The sequence below is a fragment of the Lissotriton helveticus genome, chromosome 4_1, assembly GCF_964261635.1.
Source record: "Lissotriton helveticus chromosome 4_1, aLisHel1.1, whole genome shotgun sequence".
Lineage (NCBI taxonomy): Eukaryota > Metazoa > Chordata > Amphibia > Caudata > Salamandridae > Lissotriton > Lissotriton helveticus.
In genome coordinates this window covers 148,939,094-148,964,676 of record NC_136063.1, presented here as the reverse complement: position 1 = coordinate 148,964,676, position 25,583 = coordinate 148,939,094, and the positions used below count along the sequence as shown (strand labels likewise).

Genomic DNA, 25,583 nt, shown 5'->3' with positions numbered 1-25,583 from the left:
GCTTGGGGTCTTCATAGTGTTCTGCGAAGATGTGTGTGAAGCGCAGACAGGGTCTTCCTGACTGGGCCCTTGCCCAAAACTGACTTCACATTAGTGCCCCCTGTGGAGTTTTGAATGAATCGGTTCCTGCTAGGTCTCAAACGCGGCAGTAATTAAACATTTTGGGATTGGTCCCTATTGCGTCCTAAATTCATGTCATTTACGAGCAAAAATAATGCTCAAATTCCCAATAATGACTGTAGAAACCGTGAAGTAATCCATAACTGGGAGGCAGTCTGGTTGCATAACATTTTAACTTCAACTTGCATTCTCGAAGAGTATTTTTTTTCCCATATGTTGTGTTTTCATTCAACAAATTACTTTTGTTTGAACCGAGTTTCTTATAGGTTTGTGAGCGAGATCTGTTTGTGTGTGTGTTAATGATGGGACATGATAGAGAGCTCTGGAGTGAAGTCTTAAGGCAGTGTACATTTCTCACAGTACCTGTTAGTGTATCATAAAGGTGTTCATATGTCATGCACATGCAATATGGGCTACTGAAAGGCCTGTGCTCGAAGCCCATCCTAAACCATGGTCTGGGCTTAATGCTAGCCTGCTCTCTTGGGTGTCCCTGCCCTACACTGCTCTGAAGAGGAGAAAGAGTACAGCGGACAACACAAGACTATCCCACAGACGCCCTACACTCGATTGCGTTACTTTTCCACCAAATAACTGAAAACTAACACCTCTAACCCTCTGACTTACCACCATCCAATGGCATCAGCTCACACTATCTTTTTAGTTGGGTACACCTTGTTGTTTGTTTGGAAATCACAGCCTTACACCCCTTAAAATTATTGACTAAGCTACGCCTCTGTTCCACAGCATCATCAGCGTGTGGAATCAAAGTAAATAGTTCAGTCCAATTTAGGGTCCGTAACCTTCATTAGTGATCTTCACAATCGGAATGATTAAATGGCCAACTCTAGTTTCTAAATGTTTGGCTCAATTAAGGGGAGAAAAGAGATAGAAATAAACACATTAGAATTACTCTACTTTAATGAATAATTTGAAATGTTGTTGTTCAGCATCTTCCTTAGTTAATCATAAATCTACTTTATAATCCGGACTTGGAAACAACCACTTCAATTGGGAGAAACAGGCTGAGCAAAGCCTCGGATGGTTGATGAAGTTTTGTGATGATGAACAGCTTAAAGTTGTCTGTGCGGCCTGCCTGGAAGCGAGTGCGGGAGTACTCTAGGCCATCTTTTGGTTTTGCCAGAGAGAGGTACCTGTTGATGAAAAGATAGGATTTAATATACATGCAAAACATCAGTACATTGTGAACCTCCTCTGTGGGCTAGACCTCTTAAGCTCTGCTACAGGTCCAGCCCTGAAGTCAAATGCGCTTGCTTGGCATTACAAATTATGCTTTTAGAAAGTACTCAGCAAAAAAGGATAAACGTAACTTTTATGGTGTCCCTGTTACTCTTAGTTTGTATGCGCTTTCTCATTGTTAACAAGGACATAGCGTACATTTTGAATTTGTGCACATGGGTTGAGGCACTTGGTTGGGAATCATATACAGCTAGGTTCCCCGAATATGGAAACGTCCAAGCCAGTACCATTATGTAAAACCGGGACAAAAAAGTTGGAGGCACAGTGTTAGTAAAGCAGGAAACAGTGGGTAACTGCTATCTTTAACAATAGTTTTTCAGTCATAGCTTCCTGAGGGTCATAGCCTTAGACTCGCTTTGCCTTCAGACTGCTCCCTAAAACCAAAACAAAAAACTCACATTCTGAATAAATACACAAAACGTCAACCTTACTCCCCCTCCCCAAAAACCACAAGAAATTAAAAATGTCACATATCTTAAAATTCCTTTCCTACAGTTAGTAGGACTTCCTTCAGGATTGGAAGATCAGACATATTACCAGTTTATTTGGCTCAGCCAAGCAGGATCTTGGACTTTATATATTTTCATGAGTTTTGTTAGCCTGCCTTTTTGGCTCTCTTGGAGTTTTTCCATTGTACAGTTCAGCTGGGCCTTTAACCACATCGCTGCTTGAGATATCCCTCTACTGTGCTGGACAGCAATAAAAACGGGTGTGGTCATGGTCATGAGCACACGAGCACTGTGCTGCATGACGAGCTCAGCTCGTCATGAGCATGGAAGGGGTTAACGTTGCCCTATAGCCCAGTATCTGCTCTATCGGATTATGCCTAATTTCTGGAAAGGACACGGTTGAGGAGATATTGAAATGTAATTCTGGCTCCCCAGATGTTCCCTGTCCCCCTGAATTTATTTCTCAAACTGGCTGCCCTCAGTGTAAATCCTATTCTCAACAGGATCTGTAATGCCTCCTTGAAATCTAGCATTTTTCCTGCTTTATGGAAACAGGCATTCCTATTGCGGCTGTTAATGAAGCCCAATGCGGACCCTGGGGAGCTCAGCAATTTTAGACCCATCTCATTGCCATCTGCACCCGCGAAGATCTTAGAAAAGCTGGTTTATCGTCAACTGTCTTCCTTTGTAGAAACTTGACTTGCTTCATGACACTTAATCTGGCTTCCATGCAGGCTATAGCACGGAGACCGCTCTATTAGAAGTGTCTGAGACTGTTAGGGAGGCTCTGAAGGGCGGGACCTCCGCCCTGGTAGTGATGTTAGATCGATCAGCAGCATTCGACATGGTAGCACATTCTACCTTGTTGAATATATTAAGCTATTTTGGCTTTCGGGCACTGTGCTATCATGGCTACATTTCTTTTTAGGAGATCGATCTCAACAGGTCTTCCTTCATCCATTTTCATCTTTGCCCAAACCTTTGGTATGTGAGGTGCCACAGGGTTCTGCTCTCAGTCCGCTGCTATTCAACCTTTACTTGGCCCCTTTAGCCACCCTTATTGAGACCCGGAGAGTAAAGGTTGTTTCGTATGCAGATGACACACAACTTGTTTTTCCATTTAGAGGACATTCAGAAGCAGCTTTTCTCAATTTCAAAGAGTGTTTAAAAGATCTTTCCAAATGGATGGACATCAACTTTTTTTAACTGAACGCGGACAAAACTGAGTTGCTCTTTTTCAGTCCAATGGCTCCCCCTCCATGTAGCCTCTGGTGGCCCTCTGAATTGAATCCTCCACGAACAATGGTTACTTCATCTGCAAAATTAGGGATTATGCTTGACTCTGACCTCTCCTTCGCGTCTCAAATTCGTTCTGCTTTCTGAAGTTAAGATCTGTCAGGAAGCTATTGCATCTTGCAATAGAGACCTGGGAGATCGTAATCCATGTGTTGATGACATCACATTTGGATTATGCTAAGTTTATATCTGGGTCTTCCAGCTTTCATTACTCAGACTCCAAATGATACAGAATGCGGCGGCCAGACTGATTTGACGGGACCCCTTTCGTCATCACATCTCCCCTCGTTTGAAGCAGCTTCATTGGCTTCTGGTTGCCAAGAGGGTTGAGTTCAAAGCACCAACATTGGCATTCAGATCCATTAGGGGCAAAGGTCCACAATACCTTAGGAATAGGCTTAGCCAGTACCGTCAGAAGAGAGCCTTGAGATCTAACGACCTGCGACTTCTTCGCATCCCAAGGTTCATCGAGGCGACAGGCCTTTTTCTCTGTAACGACGGGCAGGCTCCGGAACACCCTGCTCATCCATCTTCGCATGGCTGAGACCGAACACTGTTTCACATTAGATGGTAATGGCCAATCCTGTTCTTCAGTCTTGCTTTGAGCGCCGGGACGACTCTATTGAGGTTGCCGCGCACTGTACAAATGATTTTGATTGATTATTTTGTTCTTACCATTTATTTTCCAAGATTAGATTTTTTTCCCTTTGCTCTAAGGCGACATGAGGTTTTTTATTTATTAAATACAGTAGCTATTGTGATGGGAAGATATCGCATACAGCTGGACACTCCAGCATTCTGTATTGCCTGCTAACTGATCATAAAGTTACAATAAAGTATTTGTGAACATACCTGCGGGCAGCTAATGTCTATAAGCTATGTCTATAAGCTATCTAAAATTTAGAAACCTTAGTTCTTTAAGAATAGTTCCTACTTTAAGCAGAAGATAGTGTCCCGAAAAATATGAAAAAATATTTTGGGGCTGCTGAAAAATTGCTGTCCGTGAACTGGAGGAAAGATTGTTCATGTGACTTTATTTTTAAAGTTGAAGGCCGAATTCAGGGAACGCCGTGTGCGAGCTTGTTCAAAAGTCTCTATTTCTGCTCTGGTGAGAACATCATATCATTTAGGCTTTCGAAAAAACTGTCTACAGCTTCCTGGGAAAGTTCCACTAACTCGGAAATAGGTGTAATCATGCATTCGTGCGCATGATTGTCTCCATTGACATTCTGATTTGCATTGCTGACAGAAGGTCGTACCTGTTCGATGCTGCTTTCATCTTGAACTTCACTACCCATCAATCGTAGTGGTGAAGCTTCCACGAATGCCGTCATCAGGATTGGTAGCCTTTGAGGGCAGCACAAAGCATGAACCTTGATCGGGCTCAACAATGTTTCTGTATCCATTGGCGCATCCGATTGTAGCGTCAGACAGGTGTCTAACACGCATTCTTCTCCGCATAGCAGACACCTTAATACAGGTAAAACACATCTTTGCCACATTGGTCGAAATGATAGAAACCAAGTCATATTTAGGTCTCTAAGCCGGGAGAGTCCCAGGATTTTTGATATCCGGTCCCGGTATCCAATGGCTAGGATTGTTTCTTCCCTTGTCGCAAGAGTTTTGTCTGTGACATGGGTTGCCATAACGAAAAATAAGGACTAAGAATAGGATTCCTGCAATTAGTCCCAGGATCAGGGGAAGTCCGACAAAAATCGAATGGACGAAATCTGGAAAAATACCCAGTATGGCTTTGAATGGTGTTAACGCCATCGAAAATACTGTCTTAAATACCTTTGAGATCCCATTGGTATCAGAAATATTTAAGATTTCATTTAGAATTTCCGTGAAATGTATGGGGGAATTAGTTGATAACAATGAATGTATCTCTGCAGTCGTCCTTGCGACTTGTAGATCATATGTTTCTTTTGATGACGAGAGCCTGGTAGGCGTCTGAAGAAGCACTGTTTTCATTCTGCTTAAAGTATCTATTCGAATAGAAGTAATTTTCAAATTGGGCCATGCCCTTGCCTCCCTGTCTGGAAAGGAGCTGGGGAACAACGAGCGTCCACAGCACTTGACCTTCGCAGTCGTAGTTACTAGATAAGGAGTCCCGGGCATAAGACTACAACATCTGCGGTCTACAATTAGAATGTAACTCCCATTATAGAGTCTTTGAAAGAATGGTTCTATTTCTGTTGCAGGTGCGCCTTGCTGGTGACATGAAAGGTTGTATGAATTCCCTTCACAGGCTCCATGCAAACTAATTCCGTTACACAGAAGTGTGCCGCTTAGTGACATAGCACAATTATTGCCACTAAGAAACACTTTCTGTCCTTTATTACTGACACATGCATGTGAATAGGGCAGGTTCCATATTGTTTTAAGGTACCCCTTTCCCAATTTCTCGTACATGCCAGCCTGTATATATTTTTGGCAGTATTGAAACCTGAAGGTTGAAATTGGAATATTAATTATCCCATGTATTATCCATTCACTGACAGGTCGTTCTGACATTGTCATTGGTAATCTCTCAAGTTTCTCAATGCTCAGGATTGTATAATCAGCACCCCTTTGCGCCATACTGATTTGTCTATCAGTAAGGTTAAAGATTTGGAATAGTGACGTTGTGTTGATTAAACGCCAAGGCACATAGCCTGAACGCAGATTTTGTAACGTCCAGCCAAGCTGTACAATAGAACGCAATTGTGACTGACCGTGTTGTAATAACAGTAAGTCCTGCGATAATATGTCGATTGCTGAAGACACAATGCTGTCCAAAGAAAAAATTCTGGAGGACAGAGTCATTAACCCATTGTCCACTACAGAAAGTGATTTTTCCAAATTAATACGGTCAATTTCCCGTATTCTCTCTGCTGTTTCAATTTGAGTAACCTTCCAGGCCTCATTGTATGCTGCATATACAGAGGCTGCTATGAAACGTTTTTGACGCTGTTTGCGTGGTCCCATTATGAAATCACGCAAGTCAGCACCATCAGTAAGTAAAGTTAGGTGTTGCTTAATTTCTGCCAGTGTGGAAGTTTGCAGCCATTGAAGGCATAATTTGCCCACACTGTAGGTGGTTATTATCCCTGGGTGATGTCTTTGGGGATATCTAGGGTCTGGCCTGGTCATTTTGAACCCCTGTATTTTATTCAGGAATCTGTCTTGACAGTTATTAGTATCTGTGGGCCAGATCAACCACTGTTTCCAATCAGGATGTGTTCTGTTTTGGTTTAATATATGGTTTACGTCTATCTCTTCATCTGTAGAAGTGTTGCTAAACATTGTTGGTTTTGGAATAGACGGTTTAATTAAATCTTTGATTTTGGCTAGGCCAAGACAGGTGGTTTGTTGAACAGTGTCATTTAAAAATATCATTTGTTCTGGGATCATGCAGGCTCTAAACAAAGCTTCTATACCCTGTACTTGCCAATCTTTTGTACCCCAAACACTTTTCAATTCAACATTTTTGTCCCAATAATCAAAACCAAAGGTATTCAATTTTTCAAAAAATGAGTCTGAATAAATCAATATTGTGTTGGTTATCATGGTCTTGGTTCCTGTCTTGTTAGACAATTTAAAATAGAATGCTTCAGCATTACTTGTGTTAAAACCTGAAAAGTATGAATATTTGTCATAGAAGGTTCTTGAGCTTCCTTTGGGAGGGGTTGCACAATGTTCCCATTGATTATAATTTAAAACATTTCTAGGCTGTGCAGATTTATGTAGAAAATGGTTACCATAATGGTTATAACAGTACATACTATCATAATTTGTAGAACCCTGCAAATAATCATGTTTGGTAAATTTAGCAGACATTACTAAGTCAGACATCATATTATTAATGCTTTCGAAGTCCCAATCATCAGCAAATGAGCTTGGTTTTGCAAAGTCACTCAATGAGATCTTAATTTGGTGTGGATATTTCAGGATTTCGACCGGACCATAAATTTCATAGTCAGTGTTGTCCCAGGCTACCCCACCAGGTATCGGATTGGCTGTGAAGTTGGCTGAAGAAAGTTCTCTTTTCTCGACGTGTGAAGATGTGTGTGGTTTGAGGATCAAGTTGATTTTCTGACTTGCTGTGTCCATTTTAGCATATTTTCCCTCAATGAAGCGTCCCAAAGTTAGTACCATGATGAGCCAAAGTATGAGGATAAATGCACCAAAACCCACCCAAAATTCAATCCATGGAGAAATCAGATATGTTTCTTTCAGTTGTTTCAAAAGTTCTTTAGCTTTATCTTTAAAGGTTTTTGATGATGGCTGTGTTTTTGATTCACTGAAGCCTTCAGAGGAATCATCGAAGTTTATGAAGTAGCCGGATGCAGTTCTGTCAATTGTTCCAATTGGTTCAGGATTTCTTTTTCTTGCATTTTCACTTGGTACTTCATTATAGATTGGTGTGTCCCTGCTAAATGTTTTTATTTGGGGTTTCAGAGGTCTGAGTTCTATTGCATTGTTGCATAGTCCTTGTTGTTCTTCTGTAGGCGTTTCGAATGTGATGAGCCTTTTCGTTAGGACCTCTGTACTGGTAGCAAACCTAGGTGTTCTGCTACTTATTGGGAGTCCACTTGGCCTACTGTTTGTTATCGGCCACATGTTGTGGTTTTACCAGGTCGATTGATACAACTCGGTTCTCCTTTTTTCCAGCAAGTGGCGGTAGTACAACTGATCTTGTCCCGTTGACAGACAACAAAGGAACTGCTTTTCTGTAAGAAGGCCCAAATTCCTTCTTTACCGCGATCTTCTCCCTGACTAGATCCCCGACTTTTGGAATCCAGACAGGTCTTGCTGGGACAGGTGGTGGTTCTTCAGTGGTTGTTGGCTGTTGTTTCAACTTTATGTTGCTCAGGTCTTTTCTTGTTTTGTTTAAGTCCTGCAAAATAGCCAAACGGTCTTTGATATCAAAGCTTTTTTCTTTCACCACTGAAGTCTGACTATCAATGTCAGAGATCATCATCCTAGTTCCAAATAATAATTCGTACGCACTGAATCCCTTCAGAGAATTTCTTGGCAAGTTATTTAGACTACGTTGGACACTTATTAGATGTTTGACCCACCCAGCTCCCGAACCTAATACCCTTTCCGCTATAGATTGCTTTATGCCTTGGTTTTTTCTTTACACCATCCCGTACCCTCAGGAAGGAAGTGAGAAGATTGCCGCTGGACTATGCTCATTTGGTCATGTTTCCCCTCAGGCTGGAGTGCTAGAGTGAAGACAATGGTCAAACGTAGCATGCTCTTAGCGTATATGCCATTTAGACTCGCAAATCTTTGTATAACAGTCCGGACGTCAGCCGAGTGCTGGTGATCTACATTATAAGTGGAAACTAGCCTGTATATGTTAATCGCAACCCTTCCTTTTTACTCTTGATTTTTTCCGGAGTAAAACGATGAGGTATTAAACTGTTTCTCTCCCCACTGCGATCTCTGTTGCAGTTTGGGCAGTTTTTTACAAACATGGTGTGACGCAGACTCATGCCTGGCCACCAGTACCGTGATTGTAATTCTTTCAGAGAATCTTTTAGTTTGAGGTGTCTGAGACCCTCGCCCATATGTGCGTCTGTGATTAACAAGTTTCTCCTGTCCATGTTTGGAATCACCCTATCCCCCACTCCAGGGATTCGAGCAAAAGGGACGGAGTTTGCATCGATTAAGTATGTATAATTGAGTGGATAATTGATCGGTAACGCTGAGCAGTCGCCTTTAGATGACGTTTTCACTGCCAGCACTGTTTCACCGTCAATGTATTTTAATGTACGCTTTTTTCGAACTACGGGAGCCGATTTAGTTGCTGCCGCTGTGGCTGTTTCAGCCAATGAATTCCCTGCAACGTGAACGCCATCACGCTGATGACTCAGTGAGTGTGTCACGTGAGTCTTTGGTAGTTCTTTTTTCAAAAGAGCTATTTGTTCCCAGAGCAGTTTCTGCTTTATTGTTGCATCTGTGTCATCTTTGTAACCGTTTTGAATCCATGTCTGCAAATCCTTGTTATATGATTTGACGCAGTAATATGAATCTGACACTATAAGTGTCGGGAATTCGCGATCCGCATTATCTAGCGCCATTTTCAAAGCTAATATTTCAGTTTGTTGTTCTGAATTAGTTTCTACTGAGTGTGTTTTTGTTAATAGAGGTTTTAGTTTACCTCCGCGCCACACTTCTTTTGTAATCCCACATGCGGGGTTGTATGCTTGTTCTCCCCAAACGGGAGGTTGAGCATGTCCGTCTGTATAAATTACACAGGCGTAATGTCGTAAAGGCAGAATATCGATTGGCAGAGGATATGTTTTTTCATATTCTAGATTTTTTAATTCTTCTAGTTCTGGATCAAAGTAATAGTATACTTTGTCCGTTGTGATTGAATTCACCCATTGTATCCACTTTGGATTCAATGTTGTTGTTGGTAAATTACACGGTGTTGTTAGTGCCTCAAAGGCTGATTCTGCTGTTCTGACTGTGATATGTCTACCGTCAGCTTGATCTTTTCCTCTAGCTATTGCGGTTTGAACTGCATGAACAATTCTTTCTGTACTGCTGAACTTCTTTTCAGCTTCTGTGTACAAGGGTGATTTGAATGCAATCGGTACCTTTTCTCCCTCATTAGAGGTCAGGTATGTGAATCCGCATCTCCCTGGGATGACTCGAATCACAAGATTGCGTGTGTTATCACGTGTTTCTAATTTTGTCTTAATTAGCATGTCTGTTTGTAGAGATCTCAAAATTTCTGTGTGTATTTGAGTCCAATTGGTTCTTTTAAAATCTGGTTTTATCAGATCATAAAGGGGTTTCACCCTTTCTGCGTAATTTGCAATGTATGTTCTTCCGAAATTTAGGAAGCCTAGAATCGACTGTAGGTTTTTTAGTGTTCTAGGTGCTTGGATTACGGCACATTTCTCTAGGAAATTGTCAGCCAGGCTTTTGCCTTCACTTGATAACTCATATCCTAAGAACAGGACTGTCAGATGGGCAATTCTGGATTTTTTAAAGTTGAATTTGTAACCCTCTGCTGCGAACCCAAGTATTATGGTGTTCACTCTCTTCAAGTGAGTCTCCAAGTCATCATCTGTTAAGTAAATGTCATCGACATAAGATAATGCTTCATCGTCATATAGTTGTAGTAATTCTGTTACTCTCGCTGAGAATACTCCCGGGCTGTTCTTGTACCCCTGGGCTAACCGACAGAATTGTTTTTGAGTGCCATTTATTGAGAATGCAGTTAAATATCTGCTCTCTGGTGCTATGTTTTGACAAAAGAATCCATTAGAGATGTCCAAGGTTGTTTTGTATTTTTTGCGCACTATGTTATTCATTAGTGCAGCACTGTGTGAGTTTTGCACTGCAAAAGTTTTGCAACATGTGTTAAGGTGTCGGTAATCCAAAACTAGACGATATGAATTGTCTGGTTTGGAGACCGGAAACAAAGGGTTGTTCATTTGTGAGGTGCAAGTTTCAATCACCCCCTGGTATTCTAGCTGATCTAGTATTTCATTTACCTGTTTTTTAGCTTCTTGCTTAATTGGGTACTGCCTTTGTGCAGTAGGTTGTGATTTTAACTGGATTTTGTGAGGAGGAGAGTCCTCATCCCATCCCACGTGATTTTTATATAAAGCAGGAGCTAGAGCCACTGCCCACTTTCTAGCAAGTGTGTATTTTTTATGAATTGGAATTTGATTTGAGAAGGCAGGCATAATTACTTCTTCGCCATGAGGGCACTCCCTGACAAACTCTGGTGGCCAGTCTTTTTCAGCCAAAAGGATATCATAGCCCTTGGAGAGATTATCCCAAAATAGTCCCCTTATTTTCCTAGTCTTATCTCCCTCTATATGCAATGTTATTTCGTATATTTTGTGAGGTTTGCTAACTCTGGTGTCCGCAGTTTTCACTTGAAGATATTCATTCGTGTCCACTGTCTCCAGATGATTCATAAGGACTTTGCGAGCTATGCTCACTTCTGCTGCGCTGTCTAGCATTGTCTGAGCCCATTCCCCGTTTTTCAGTTGTGTCCTCAGTATTCTCGGCATTGTTAACTACCTTGATACTGGCTACCTTCTTTTTTGGAAATTGTAATTTCTTTTTTAGCTGAGCAGGTTCCTTGTCTTTGGACTTGGCGTGCTCTTCTCTTTGTTCTGATCGTCCTCTTCTTTCCGATTTCTGCGAGGAAGTCTGAAAAGATTGAGAGGGACGTGTATCAATGTCTTGATATCTATCAGGCTTTTTTATATTATCCCTATTTCTAAGGTTATATCTATTCCCAGAGGGGTCACTTTGTGGTGACCTGTGTCTCTGGTTCGGAGATTTTTCTCTTCGCCTAGGAGACCTTCCTCTGGACTGGAATTTCTTTTCTTTAGGATTGGATTGTTTGTTTCCATCCCAGTTCTTTTTTGGTGATGTAGATTTATTGTTATAAAATATTTTTTCAGGACTTTCAATCAGTTGTGGTTTTACTGGTATCCCACCTAAACTATCTCTGCCTAGTTCCTCATAGGATTTTTCTATGATTCTGGCTATTTCAGCTGGTTGGTCTGCTATATCTGTCTCTTTTAACCTCTGGCGGATCGCCACGTTTGCTGCTTCTCCTTTTATGTTGGCTAATAGTATAGCCGAGACCTGCTTGAAGTCTTTCAGTAATTTCATACCAAGAGTTAAAGCGGGTTCTGGACCATATTCATCTTGAATTTGTTTTAGCACATCTGGTATTACCGAAATGGATGGAACACCGTGCGTTTTTGTGTAGATGGAAGCAAAGACTGTACCCCAAGTGTCACAGTCCTCTATGTGTGGTGCGATTCCTATTGGGAGACAGATAGTCAGAATCATGTGTTTTTCTAATGGGGTGGTGTCAGGAAACACCGCCTCTATTTGGGTGATTTTCTGTGCCAACCAGAATGGTATTTGTTCCCGTTTAGCCGGTACCTTCCCTAGACAGGACTGGATGTTCTGTGGTGTAATTTTATTTGTGTTCCCCTGGTGAGGGGTCAGCTGTGGAAGTTTAATCGCTGGCTGAATTGTTGAAGTCCGCATCACATATTGGACTAATTGTCTATGTATTTTTATTAATTGTTTTAGCTGTGTTAACAGCTCTGCTGCAGACATCCCTTCGATGTCTGGATGTGGTGTGTATCCGGCTAGGACCGGCCACGTTGCTCCTGGTCTACCTAAAGGACCGAGCCTGGTGATGTGATTGTTATGTTTTAGGGCGCCATCAAATAAGAGCAGGTGCTCTTGAAAGTTGAGTGGTACTTCCACCTCCTCGAAAGGAGTGTACGTTTCAGGAGGTTCCTCTATTTTGTAATAGTGGAAGTACTTTGTTACAGCATTTGCTGCTGGAAAATGTATCCATGAATAGTATACCTCTGTCTGCCGATATTTGTGTGCCTCAATTACGAATATGACTGTGCCACCTCTAGGTGTCAGTCCATTTTCTATAAGTTTTAAAGTTATAGATCTCCTTTTGATGACCGGGATGAGTATTATATCCTCGTCTGCTGCCTGCATGGTAGCGTCAGCTGCTGCGAGTTCAGTTGCTAATCTAACTGCCTCTCTTTCATCCTCATTGTCTGACATTTTACTGTCCAAAAGGTTATTTTGTTTGTTTGCAGATCAGGTTTCTTGTGGAAACAAAGATTAGATGCACAATATTTTGGAACTGTGTATCCTTCAACGTTGACTATACCAAGAACCATACATAGGAGTTCCCTCCTGCGAGGTCTGGCGGATATTACCTTTCACCCACTCCAGACGTCTTTGGAGTATTATGGGAAAAGGGGTCTGAGTGAGAAAGCACGACTGAGTTACTCTAAATGTCTTACGTTAGTTTTATCGCCCTTTCCAAACGCGTTGGGCGCCATGTAGTGTAGTTCCTATCATCCCAATAGGCTCTGCGCATTGGAATAATACCTACAATAGTAAAGGCCTAGACCAGACGTTAACTAGGTCTACTACTGTCGATACTAGACTTAAAGTTTTGGGTTTGCCAGCTTAGCTCAGAGTTCACTAGAAACTTTCTCGAATGTTCAGGAAAGAATTAACTCCCCTGATTAGACAAGAAGGGATTTAGTTTCTGACAACCATAGAACATGACAACTTTGCTCTCCCCTAATCAAGAGTATATCTCGAGAGTCGTGTGAACAAAAGGCAATTTATTTTACTCAGTCAGTACGTGCATTCTTAGTCTCATCAGAATGTAGAGAAAAGGAAGAGACGGGCGTGTTCAATAAAAAGTTGTTATTTATTGATCAGTCTCTTTTCTCGTACAAGAGAAATGGATCGATATTATTGCAATACTTATAGTTAAGTAAAGTGCATACATTAAAAGCAATAGTATAAAATAATACTGTAAAAACATTGATATGGTTTCTAAGCCATAAGATGTTTTAAAATGAATAAAATATATTACATACACATATACATTTGACTAAACGTACTCAACTGGTGTTTCTAAATACGCCTACCCCGTGTACCTGACCTAAGCCTAATACGTGGGCGGGAATAGAAAGTTACAGTTTAAGTTAAGTTTGTTTTTGCCAAGTGAATAACTAAAGAATTCTCTGTGAGGGGTTATTCAGTTCTGTACCTGGAAGTTAGGATGAATGAGGGATGGTATCTCTCTCTCTGGTCTCGATATTCCAGGCTGCCTGCGAGGGCTGCCCAGAAACGCCGGGGCTGGAATTCTCGGCAGGAGAAAGCAGCTTCTCTCAGCGCGTCAGGAAGGCGGGGCTGCGCCAGCGGGGTCTGCTCTGCTCTTCGCTTCGGCAAGTATGGCTGCTCCGTCTCGTCACCACGCGTGTGTTTGCATAGGGCAATATCGGTAATATTTATACCTTTAAGGTGCCGAGATTGACGTAAGGATGGACATAGATACGTCAATAAGGATGTCATACGACTTGCTCGTTAGCACATTCTTTTAATGAAGTTCTCGGTGAAATCAAAACAATGGCCGCAGGGTTTTGCCCAGGTTGTCATAGGTTTGATTTGTTATGAGAACTCCGTATGCCTTATCAGGGGCTGGAGGAATATCGCTTGTCTAATTAGATCGCAAGCGTTATGACCTAATCAGATAACACGTTCCTGTGCCGTAGTGTGACTGCGTCAGATAACGGTATCTGCATCATGGGGATTTTCTGCCTCATGGGCTGATTACTAGTTAACTTGTTAGTTTACTAACCAGAATAGGGTCAGGAATAGGGGGATCGATTCAGGACCTATAGGAATACATCACAGTTCTCCCTGCTGCCAAATTCTTTGTGGCAGAGTTTTAAAAACTAAATGTATAAGTTAGGGCCCAGATTTTGCGTTGGGGTTGCATCATGCTTGTGGCGCAATCCTGACACAAAATCTAATTTGTTAAATATTGTAATGCACTCAAGTGTACTCATGATAGACCTGATAAACATTTGTGAGGACATAAGCTCTGATATCACTTCCTGTGAGGTAATAGGTTGTGATGTCATCACTCGCCATGATATCACTTGCATACTGCCTTACTAGGTTGTCCCCTCCCCTCGTCGTTTTTTAGGACTTGTGTTGTAAGCTTCATTCTTTAAGAGCAGGTGTTTGTCCAGCATACCGCTTTCTGCTTTAAAAAATATATATTTTTAACATTCTCAAAGGGGAAGAGGTTCTAAGGGGGCCCCTTCTTATTTGCGAATCAGTTACCACCACTTTAAAACTGGTGGTAAAATATTACTGTATTGTGACCGGAATTCACACGCAAAACAGTAATACATACCATACCAATTCAGTTTTTGAAAGGGATGCCCTAATCGTGCACCTTCTAGAAACCAAATTGCAAATTGCAATTCGGTAACAAGTTACCAAATCAAATTTTGCCTTTTGTACATTTGAAAAAGCATTTTTGTCGTTGACTACGCCCCAATTCTGTAAATCGGCGCCGTGTGAATGCAAAATTTCGTAGTACATCTCGCCCCAGTGTTTTTCTCTGGCACTTTGGCTGATGCTTCTCCACCAGCACAAGAGATGCCTTTTGAGCCTTCTGATCTTTTTCTCCCACCCGGCGGTCTTCTTCAGTAATGAGGCTTTCATCGGCAACCATCATGTCAGCACAAAGGGAGTTCTTGGTACCTACTGACCTGTTGGCATCAAGGGAGATGTGAGTATCTTCTGACCTGTTGGAATCAAGGGAGCTGTGAGTACCTACTGACCCGTTGGCTACAAGGCAGATGTTAATACCTACTGACGTCTCTGCAACAAGGGAGCTGTGGGTACCTACTGACCTGCCAGCACCAAGGAATGAATATGAACATTAATTGCCAGATTTATCAGCGCAGAGCAAGTACATCCGGAACAACATATTCACTTTAAGACAGGACACCACTGCGATCCAACTCCCCTGGACGGCAAGGTATGTATGAGGGAGTTTCCACCCCCATACAGCAGGGGGCAGAGTAAGAAAATGATTAGGAGGAGAATTGTAATGATGAAAATGGCAAAGATGCAGACCACTGGTAGCATTTCAATGTTTCTTAACAGTAAAATGCAAATTTTTTGTTTGTTATGCTCACTGCAATCTTAGTTTTGGTTTGATATGTGGCTACTTCCTAAAATCTCTGTGTCTTTTATCCATCTATATTATATAATGTGACTCAGAATATCTTAAAATGTTGCATGTTTTTCTTCAAAAGTAGCTTATTACAAATCCCTTTCTCTTAGATGACTACTGATTAGCCTCTAAATACCTGAAGAATCTAAGTCCCTGAGACAGAATTGTCCCATAAAGACAAATTGGATATAAAGGGCTCTGGTTCCCAAACCAGTCATTGCAGACACTGATTCTGCAGTAGTTGGCACTTGGCTATCAAGACATGGCGATTAGATATATACGCATTATAACGTGGCCTTGTAAGAAAAGGGAAATTATAAGAAAAACTATTTCCAAGAAGCCTATTCTAGAACACAGAATAGTCTGAGAAATGAGATTAATGGAATGGAATGTCCTCAACCCAAAAAAATGCCTTTCTGCTTATTGTCCTAGGAGAAGATCAAAGACACCCTACAGATGCATCTGCCTGGGTGTTGTACATTTGAATCTGCCAAACATTAGGAGCATTAAATTACACGTTGTGCAGCCATGCATATGGAATAAATACAGAGACAGTTTAAGATTGTTAGCCATCCGTTTGTTTTCCCCTGGACTCAAACCCACCCCACCAAGTGATATTAGGGAAAAAATAGACGCTTTCCTTCGGGGGCACTTAGATTAAAAAAAAGGAAGGAGGTAGTTGAATAAAAAAAAAAAAAAGAATTATTGGGACAATGAAAAAAAAGTCGTAAAGAGATCTGGGATTATTGAAAAACGACACTTTAAAACAGAGCTGAGGGGTAAGGCCTTTCATACTTTCTGTGCTCTCATTAGCGTGTTTGAAACCTTGTTTTCTGAGACACAAGGAAACTACATTTTCCCTGCAAATGATTTTCACCCATGCTTGGAGAGTAGTTCAGTGCAGCACATTAATCTATGAAGTGGCTAATTCTAATGATCTGGTAGACCAAGTGCTTTTAAATATTACACTGCATGAACTTCAAAAAAAGAGTCCATCGTTTGCATAATAAAGGTACTTAGATAATCGTTTTCTGTTAACTTAGGAGAAAAGAAATCTAGAATGTTATCCTAAAAAATTGAGACGAGGGAGAGGTTTAGTCCTTCATGGCATATAGTGTGTGTATTATTATATCCCACAGAGAACCCACTACCCAGCAGCGATCAAAACAAAGGACCAGGAACACTAATGATGAGGCCATCAATGTGGAAATCTTACAGGCGATGCATTCCTCAAAGATCTGAAAGTATATCACCTGCCCATTTCAATGTTTTAGCAGACTGATAGTTTAGGAACAGAGATAAATGTAGGCTTCTTCAGTATGCTGGAAGCTGCCACTCTTACCGTTCATTCTGCAGTATTTTCTTGCTAAAAAGTGCCTCGGAGAGACCCTCCTCTATGTAATCGAGCTGCCTTTTCACTGCATTAAACATGTCGACCTCCATCATGTCAAAAACCAGTGGCTTGCCATACCTGCAGAAGACATGTCATATTTAAAGAGATGCCGAAACATGTTTGCATTTCTAGTCTTTTTCAGAAACATGTTTTCCTGAGTTTCCTTGCCTTTCAATTTTATGCCTAGTGTGGCTTTCACACTGCTACACATTACTTGTTTGACTCTTTCGATTCTAGGGGCATGGTTTACTTCTAGGTGGTAATGGACAATGTTCTGATATCGGAAGAAAGTGCTGAACCCAAAGAGAAAACACTGGTTGCATTCCCTAGATCTACTATTCTATGGTAGAGGAAAGTAAACTGGTGGATTCTTTTTTAGATCTATCAGTTACTTCAGCAATTTGTGAATTTCTGTTACCACCCAGATGTAAAACAGACCCTCACCCTGCCTCTTTCTCCCTGGAGCTATCGCTCTGTCCTGGCCTTACTGTGCATCAATGCGCTCTGGTGTACATTAATCTTTCAGCACTATATAGATGTCCTACCTTGTTTCTTTTTTATGTGCACTTCATGGCCCCATATGTGCTCGAACCTCTTCCTCGAAGTGCTGTGTTACTTTACTCACTCCTCCGTCCCTTTGCCCTTTCTTACCTGTGCTTTAGGGCTGGCCTATTTCTTTCTAGCACGATCAGGACACTGTTCTTTTTTAATATCAATATTTGTACTAATCGAATCCAATGCCATTTGAGTCAGGTGTTTCCTTCGTATTAAACTCGCCATCTCCCCACAAGCAGGGGCTCCTAACTAATCTTCCACGACCCTGTACATTATAATGTCCTTTCTGCCAAGTCGGTTCTTCCTGCTCTACTGGATCCCAGATGTGCTTTTGGTCCTCTCTCACTTGCCAATGTACTTTGGTTTTCTGAGAGGTGAAGTGGTGCCTGCCCTTGAATTACTGACCATCCTGTACACTTTGCCTATACCTTTGCTTCTTGTATTTCCCGCTCTCTCTCTTTCCAGCTCCTGTACTCCTTCCCATATCTCTGTGTAAGCCCAACAGATCTGCTTCCTGATAAGCTTGTCCCATCATGCCCTTCCAGTGCTGCCTGCTCTATTGATGGACTCTGTCTCAAGTGATTCTCGCCTCACCTCATCCTTCTGCCTTTTACGTGATTCCTGCTCTATTCCGACCCTTGCGCTGGCGCTTTGCACTCTCTGTCCTGCCGCCCTTTCTGTTTCACTTACTTACGCATGTGCTCCCGGTCTAAAAGGTACAACGTACACGGAGAAATGTGAAACATCCCTACAGCCGTGCCCTACCACGTCTAAAAGGCACGAAAAAATAATCAACTGGGTTCGCTCAATTGTGGCATCTGGTCTGGAAAATGGTTTATGCTTCATAAAATTAAGGTTTAAATATTATCACTTTAAGATATGAGGGGGGCTGTAATCTCACCGCATTGTACTGTGCTTCATTTTCTTACCCAGACACGTTCTTACGTCAAAACACAACTTTCATATGAATATCTTGCACGTAGTCACTTGATAAAATAATGAAAAGTGACTTGTGGTATCACATTGCTCAAGGGACAGATAGGCCTACACTCAGCGTGAAGGGAAGGGGCGCACATGAGCCCAGACACTGTTTGTGTGACAGCAGCAGTTTGTGAAACTAAGTGTCACTAGACAATGTTCAGATAGACGGCATGGGCACTTGTTCTAGCCTCACTTGAGGAGGCCGGGCAGGAGTGTCGAGAACAAGCACTGGCAAAGCCAATAGGTCTCACCTATTCGAGAGCTGTTAGCTTTGGCAAGGTGTTTTAGCCGTGTTGTACACCAGTGTGGCTGCTGTTCAGCATGGCTAAAGGTTAGTGGTGTGTAATGGAGTAGATTGGGGTTGATTGGAATTGAGTGGGGTAGAGTGGAGTGGGTTAGGTTGGGGTAGAGTGGAGAGGGGTAGATTGGAGTGGGGTAGGTTGGTGTAGATTATAGTAGAATGGGGTAGACTGGCGTAGTGTGGAGTGGAATTGATTGGAGTAGATTGAAGTGGAATGGGGTAGAGTGAAATGGTGTGAAGTGAGTGGGGTAGAGTGGAGTGTGGTGTATTGGAGTGGAGTCGAGTAGAATGGAGTGGGATAGATTGGGCTGGGGTGGATTGGAGTAGGTTGGGTGGGCTGGATTGAGGTAGATTGTGGTGGAGTAGACGGGTGGAGTGAGGCATATTGGGATATATTGAAGGGGAGAGGAGTGGGGTGTTGGGGTAAAGTAGTAGATTGGGGTGGGGAAGAGTGGGATACATTGGCTGGACTGGAGTGAGGTACATTGGAGTGGAGTAGATTCGGGTAGAATGTTGTGGAGTTGGATTGATTGTGGGGTAGACTGGGGTGGAGTGGTGTAGGTTAGAGTAGGTTAGATTGGGATAAACTGAAGGAGTAGGGTATTTTGGGTTTAGAGTGGAGTGTGGTAGATTGGAGTGGAATAGATTAGGGTGGATTGGAGAAGACTCTCGTTGAGTGGATTGGAGTGGGGTAGATTGTGGTGAAGGAGGTAGAGTAGAGTGTAGTGTAGCTGTGACCTTTAGGCTACATCTCTTGAACCTACGTACATATGAGTATAGGGAGCGCAAAAGCGCTTAGGTGGAATACATATCAGAATGAGGACTTAGTCACAGGTTTTAAGGAGTGTTAGAAATGGGGGTCTCTAATTGGCAGGGATTTGCATTCTGTCCAAGTAGGAACCCTTATTCTATTCAGGGTAAGGGAGTTGCACACCAAAGATAAACCCTGCTCACCCCCTTGATAGCTTGGCACGAGCAGTCAGGCGTATCTCAGGGGCAATATGTAAAGTATTTGTACAAAATGCACAGTAACACAGTGAAAACACTACAAATGGACAACACTCCAGTTTAGAAAAATAACCAATCTTTATCTGAATAAAACAAGACCAAAACGATAAAAGTACAACATACACAAGTACAGATATGAATTTTACAAGAATAGAGTAAAAATACAGTTTCTTGAAGTTTATAGCACCAACTGGGACTATCAAGGCGTCATGAGCAACACAAATCCAAAAGTTCAGTCGTGCGGCGTCGGGAAGACCCGCAAAACAATACCTTTGGAAATGAACTGGGGTTGGGGACCTTGCAATGAAATCTTGACTTGAGGTATCGGTGGGCATTGGTTCCGAAAGTCAGCCAGAAGCTGTTGAGGACTTGGTGTCACACTCGGTGCAGGTCGATCTCTGTGATGGAGAGTTAACGAGCGCTGGCGGAGCCGGGGCTGCAATGTGGTCCTGGATGATGCGTTATGCTCTTCACAAGCGTTTCGGTGCAGGCAGTGACGCAGCATCAGTGCGGAAAAACTGTAGTATGCAATGTGAGACTGAGGAAGGCGTTGGGCTCTTCATGAGCGGTGCCCTCAGCCAGGGTGCAGGCAGCGGCATCGAAGTCCGAGTCGATGGCGCTGTCGCCATTACACCAGGGGCTGCGATGTTGTCAAAGCGATGTGTCACACTCTTCACGAGCTGTGCTCTGGGCCACGTTGCAGGCAGCGTGAAGCCCCATTGTTGAGGTCGTGGCTGTGATGACTTCACTGTCAATGCGTCATTCTTCGCAGGAGGGTTGACCACGGCTTTGGTGCAGGCAGCGGCATCTATGACAGTGTTGAGATTGCTTTTCTTAGAGTTACACCATAACCACTCAATTCCAAAGGCCCAGTACTGGTTTTGGCACCACCTGGCAACACATGACTCACAGAAGAAGAATCCAAGTGCTGGCAACAAGGTGTGGATGAAGTATTTGATCTCCCTGACACTTGCAACAGGAGGCAAGCACACACAAGCCCTTGGAGAACCTTGGCAAGCAGGATGAAGAAAGCAAAGTCTAGTCCTTTCCTTGTCCAAAACAGAAGTAGCACAGCATGCCATCACAACACAGCAACAAGCAGAGTGGCAACTCCACTCCTTCTCCAGCTCTTCTTTTTGGAAGAATCTCCTCTTAGTCCAGAGATGTTCTGATGTTATGGTGTCACGGTTCCAATACTTATACCAGGTTCTGCCTTTGAAGTAGGCAAACTTAAAAGAAAAGTCTTTGTAGTGCACAAGGTCCTGCTTTTCCCTGACCTGGCTCCAGACACACTACAGGGGGGTGGAAACAGCTTTGTGTGAGGACAGGCACAGCTCTATTCAGGTGTCAGTGACAATTCCTCCCACCACTTTAGCTCAGGAAAACCCATCAGCCTGGTGATGGGCCATCAGCATATGCAGCGCACACCTCGGCTCCCTTTGTGTGACTGTCGAGATTGAATGCACAAACAGCCTAACTGTCCCCCTCCAAAAGACGTGGATTCCACCGGCAGGCAGAGGCACAGAATGGTAAAGCAAGAAAATGCCCACTTTCTAAAAGTAACAACCAAGAAAAATGCCAATACTGCTCTAAACTTTAAGAATGTTTAGCTTAACGGAGCCGTTTCAGACAAGCGCTGGAGGGAGCAGAAGGACGCCGCTGATCTGTACATTTCTGTCATTAGAGGAAACTAATTAATGAATCGCGCAACTTAGGATTTTTCAAAATCATTCTTTACAACCCAGCATCTTGGATTGTTCGACCATTGGGCGTGTTCTAATTAGAGATGCTTGGTCCTGATGAGAACCCCAAGAACAAGGGGCTTCGAAACGCATAGACCACGTTGTTTTGTTGCCAAACAATTGTTCTGAGTATTTAAATTTGGTGTTATTGTGCCAAATTGAGGAGACTCTGTGGATCTAATGTAAATGGTTGTAAATAGTGTATAGGGTACATTTACAAAATTGGAAATCAACAGCAGTTTTGTTTGGCATTTTTGGGGGGCAATTGTGATTTTTTAAGTGTTGTATGTTTTTGACCCCATCGTGAATAGTGTGAATGTTGCCTGTGTAGAGTGAATGGTTGTTTTGAAGTGTTTGAATGAAAGTGGAAGTTATTTTCCCCTCTTTTTTCCTTCATTGAACTTTGTGCACTCACAATTAATTTAAGCCCATCACATGTACTAAGTGTTTCTTTTGAGATATAAATGAAAAAAACGTTTGCTATTCAAATAAAAGCTATTAATGAGCGTAAGGATTGATGCTTCTTGCATCTCTTGATTGAAATGTCTTGAAGTTTAGAGCAGTATTGGCATTTTTCTTGGTTGTTGGTTTAAGAGTGCTCAGCCTTACTGCTTGAGAGCCGTACCCTTTATTGTTATACAGTACACTTTCTAAAAATGCCATTTTCAAACACACAGTTGAATGAGCAACTTCACTACAAGATGTATTTTTAAAGTGTGAGTTCAGGGAACCCAAACTCCAAATCTCTATCTCTTCCCAATTCAAAGTTACACTTGTAAGATGTTAGAAGGCAGCTCCAATGATAACCTATATAAGAGATAGTCCTTGCAATAGTGAAATACAAATTTGGGAGTATTCCACTAACAGGACATGTAAAACACACCAGTACATGTCCTACCTTTCACATACACCGCACCCTGCCCATGGAACTACCTTAAGGGTGCCTTAGATGTAGAAAAAGGGAAGGTTTGGGCCTGGCAAGTGGGTGCACTTGCCAGGTCGACATGGCAGTTCAAAACTCACACACAGACACTGCAGTGGCAGGTCTGAGAAATGGTTAAAGGGCTACTCATGTGGGTCGTCAAACAACAGGGAGCTGGCTCTAATCAGTAAGGCTGAGCCAAGAATTAACCAACAAAAAAAAAATTGCCAATACTGATAAGTGTGATTCACCAACTTAAATAAGTCCCAGGAACCGAATGATTAATCAGGAACGGGAATTACTATTTGATAGTATTTTATTCATTTCTTTTTGCAGCATTTAACTCCACATTTTATTTCGTAGTACAAAAATGGGGAACAGGATATATTTACAATGGACACTGAAAATAACAATTCTAACATTCATTCAAGGTGCAGGCATATCACAGACAACAGTCTCATATCATACATACTCAGGGAAAAAAGGTGAGGGAAAAAAACAGTAAATACCAAGGTCTACAAATTTAAAAAAAAAATTGTGCTGAATGTGTTACAAGGTACATTCCTGAAACTTTACATAGTCAAATAAGATTCATTAGAGTGAAAAAGGTAATGTACAGGATTGGGCGATGGGTTCAACAAGTTTGATCCCCAGAGGCGTCGGTAGACCAAGGAAGGATGGCCTACGCGTTTCGAATCCCACTTAAATCGTGGGGGATTCTCTTCAGGGCCGTTAGATTTTCTGTACAAAAGAATGAAACAAGAAAAACAGAATGTGAATGGCAAAATTAAGGCCAAACAAAAAGTTCTCATACAACACTTGATAACATACAGGATACCGCCATATGATCCACGCCAGAGGGTGGTTTTTTACACCAGTTTGGAGCCATAGAGATGTCTGGCGGGATGGGGGGTGCCAGGTGGGCAGAGGCTTGAGCAGGCTTAGAGCTGAGCTAATAATGCAAGTAAACCTAAACGGTGACTTATGGCACTGTGATGGTTCCTCACCTTAATTAAAACTGCGGTGGAGTGTGACTATGTGTCGTGAAGACGCTGGAACAACAGAGATTCTATCTGCAATCAGAATGATGTACGGTTTAATTACCTAGTTTGCACAAAGTGAATCGCTAAAGTAGTAATATTAGCGACCAGAGTACTTGCCTCTATGTCCTCCTGTTTGGGAGAAAACAGTGGGGCCCCCCGCGGGGCCTGCTATCATCAGAGGGTGTCACCACGTCAAAAGGCACTCTCAAAGTTGGAGAAGGGGCGAGACTGGTGTGGTGGAACTGGCCCCTTGTTTAGAGCCTCAACTATACTGCAATAAAAAGATAGAAAATGCAATTGTAAAAATTACTTACACTTACAGTGAGGTAACTTAAGGGACAAAAGCATGTTTTCTTCTAACGATTCTTACCATTGTTCGGTATGATGGCATATTTATAAGGTTGAAGCGTCAAAGAATCACGGCGGTCGAAAATCGATTTGCTGGAAAAAACAGTAAAAGGAAAGCCCAATCACTCGGCAGAACAGCTTGTTTTTAACGTGAGCGGTGAGACGCTGGGCCAAATCGATTTTCGACCGCCGTGATTCTTTGACGCTCCAACCTTATAAATATGCCATCATACCGAACAATGGTAAGAATCGTTAGAAGAAAACATGCTTTTGTCCCTTAAGTTACCTCACTGTAAGTGTAAGTAATTTTTACAATTGCATTTTTTATCTTTTTATTGCAGTATAGTTGAGGCTCTAAACAAGGGGCCAGTTCCACCACACCAGTCTCGCCCCTTCTCCAACTTTGAGAGTGCCTTTTGACGTGGTGACACCCTCTGATGATAGCAGGCCCCGCGGGGGGCCCCACTGTTTTCTCCCAAACAGGAGGACATAGAGGCAAGTACTCTGGTCGCTAATATTACTACTTTAGCGACTCACTTTGTGCAAACTAGGTAATTAAACCGTACATCATTCTGATTGCAGATAGAATCTCTGTTGTTCCAGCGTCTTCACGACACATAGTCACACTCCACCGCAGTTTTAATTAAGGTGAGGAACCATCACAGTGCCATAAGTCACCGTTTAGGTTTACTTGCATTATTAGCTCAGCTCTAAGCCTGCTCAAGCCTCTGCCCACCTGGCACCCCCCATTCCGCCAGACATCTCTATGGCTCCAAACTGGTGTAAAAAACCACCCTCTGGCGTGGATCATATGGCGGTATCCTGTATGTTATCAAGTGTTGTATGAGAACTTTTTGTTTGGCCTTAATTTTGCCATTCACATTCTGTTTTTCTTGTTTCATTCTTTTGTACAGAAAATCTAACGGCCCTGAAGAGAATCCCCCACGATTTAAGTGGGATTCGAAACGCGTAGGCCATCCTTCCTTGGTCTACCGACGCCTCTGGGGATCAAACTTGTTGAACCCATCGCCCAATCCTGTACATTACCTTTTTCATTCTAATGAATCTTATTTGACTATGTAAAGTTTCAGGAATGTACCTTGTAACACATTCAGCACAATTTTTAAAAAAAAATTTGTAGACCTTGGTATTTACTGTTTTTTTCCCTCACCTTTTTTCCCTGAGTATGTATGATATGAGACTGTTGTCTGTGATATGCCTGCACCTTGAATGAATGTTAGAATTGTTATTTTCAGTGTCCATTGTAAATATATCCTGTTCCCCATTTTTGTACTACGAAATAAAATGTGGAGTTAAATACTGCAAAAAGAAATGAATAAAATACTATCAAATAGTAATTCCCGTTCCTGATTAATCATTCGGTTCCTGGGACTTATTTAAGTTGGTGAATCACACTTATCAGTATTGGCAATTTTGTTTTTGTTGGTTTACTCATGTGGGTGGCACAATCAGTGCTGCAGGCACATTATTAGCATTTGATTTACAGGCCCTGGGCACAAACAGTACAACGTGCTAGGGCCTTACTAATAAATAAAATATGGCAATTGTAGATAACCAATCATAGTTACAATTTATGCAG

The 25,583-nt window shown here is 42.2% G+C and overlaps 1 protein-coding gene across 1 annotated transcript in view; it reads right to left on the bottom strand.

Annotated features, from left to right (window-relative positions):
• Positions 1-1,006: 1,006 nt before the first annotated feature.
• The window catches only part of IQANK1 (IQ motif and ankyrin repeat containing 1), a 478,492-nt gene continuing 453,915 nt past the window's right edge, over positions 1,007-25,583 (bottom strand). The window contains 2 exon segments of the mRNA XM_078686619.1: positions 1,007-1,271; positions 17,033-17,161. Coding sequence (XP_078542745.1) covers positions 1,097-1,271; positions 17,033-17,161 — 304 coding nt within the window. The 3' untranslated portion in view covers positions 1,007-1,096.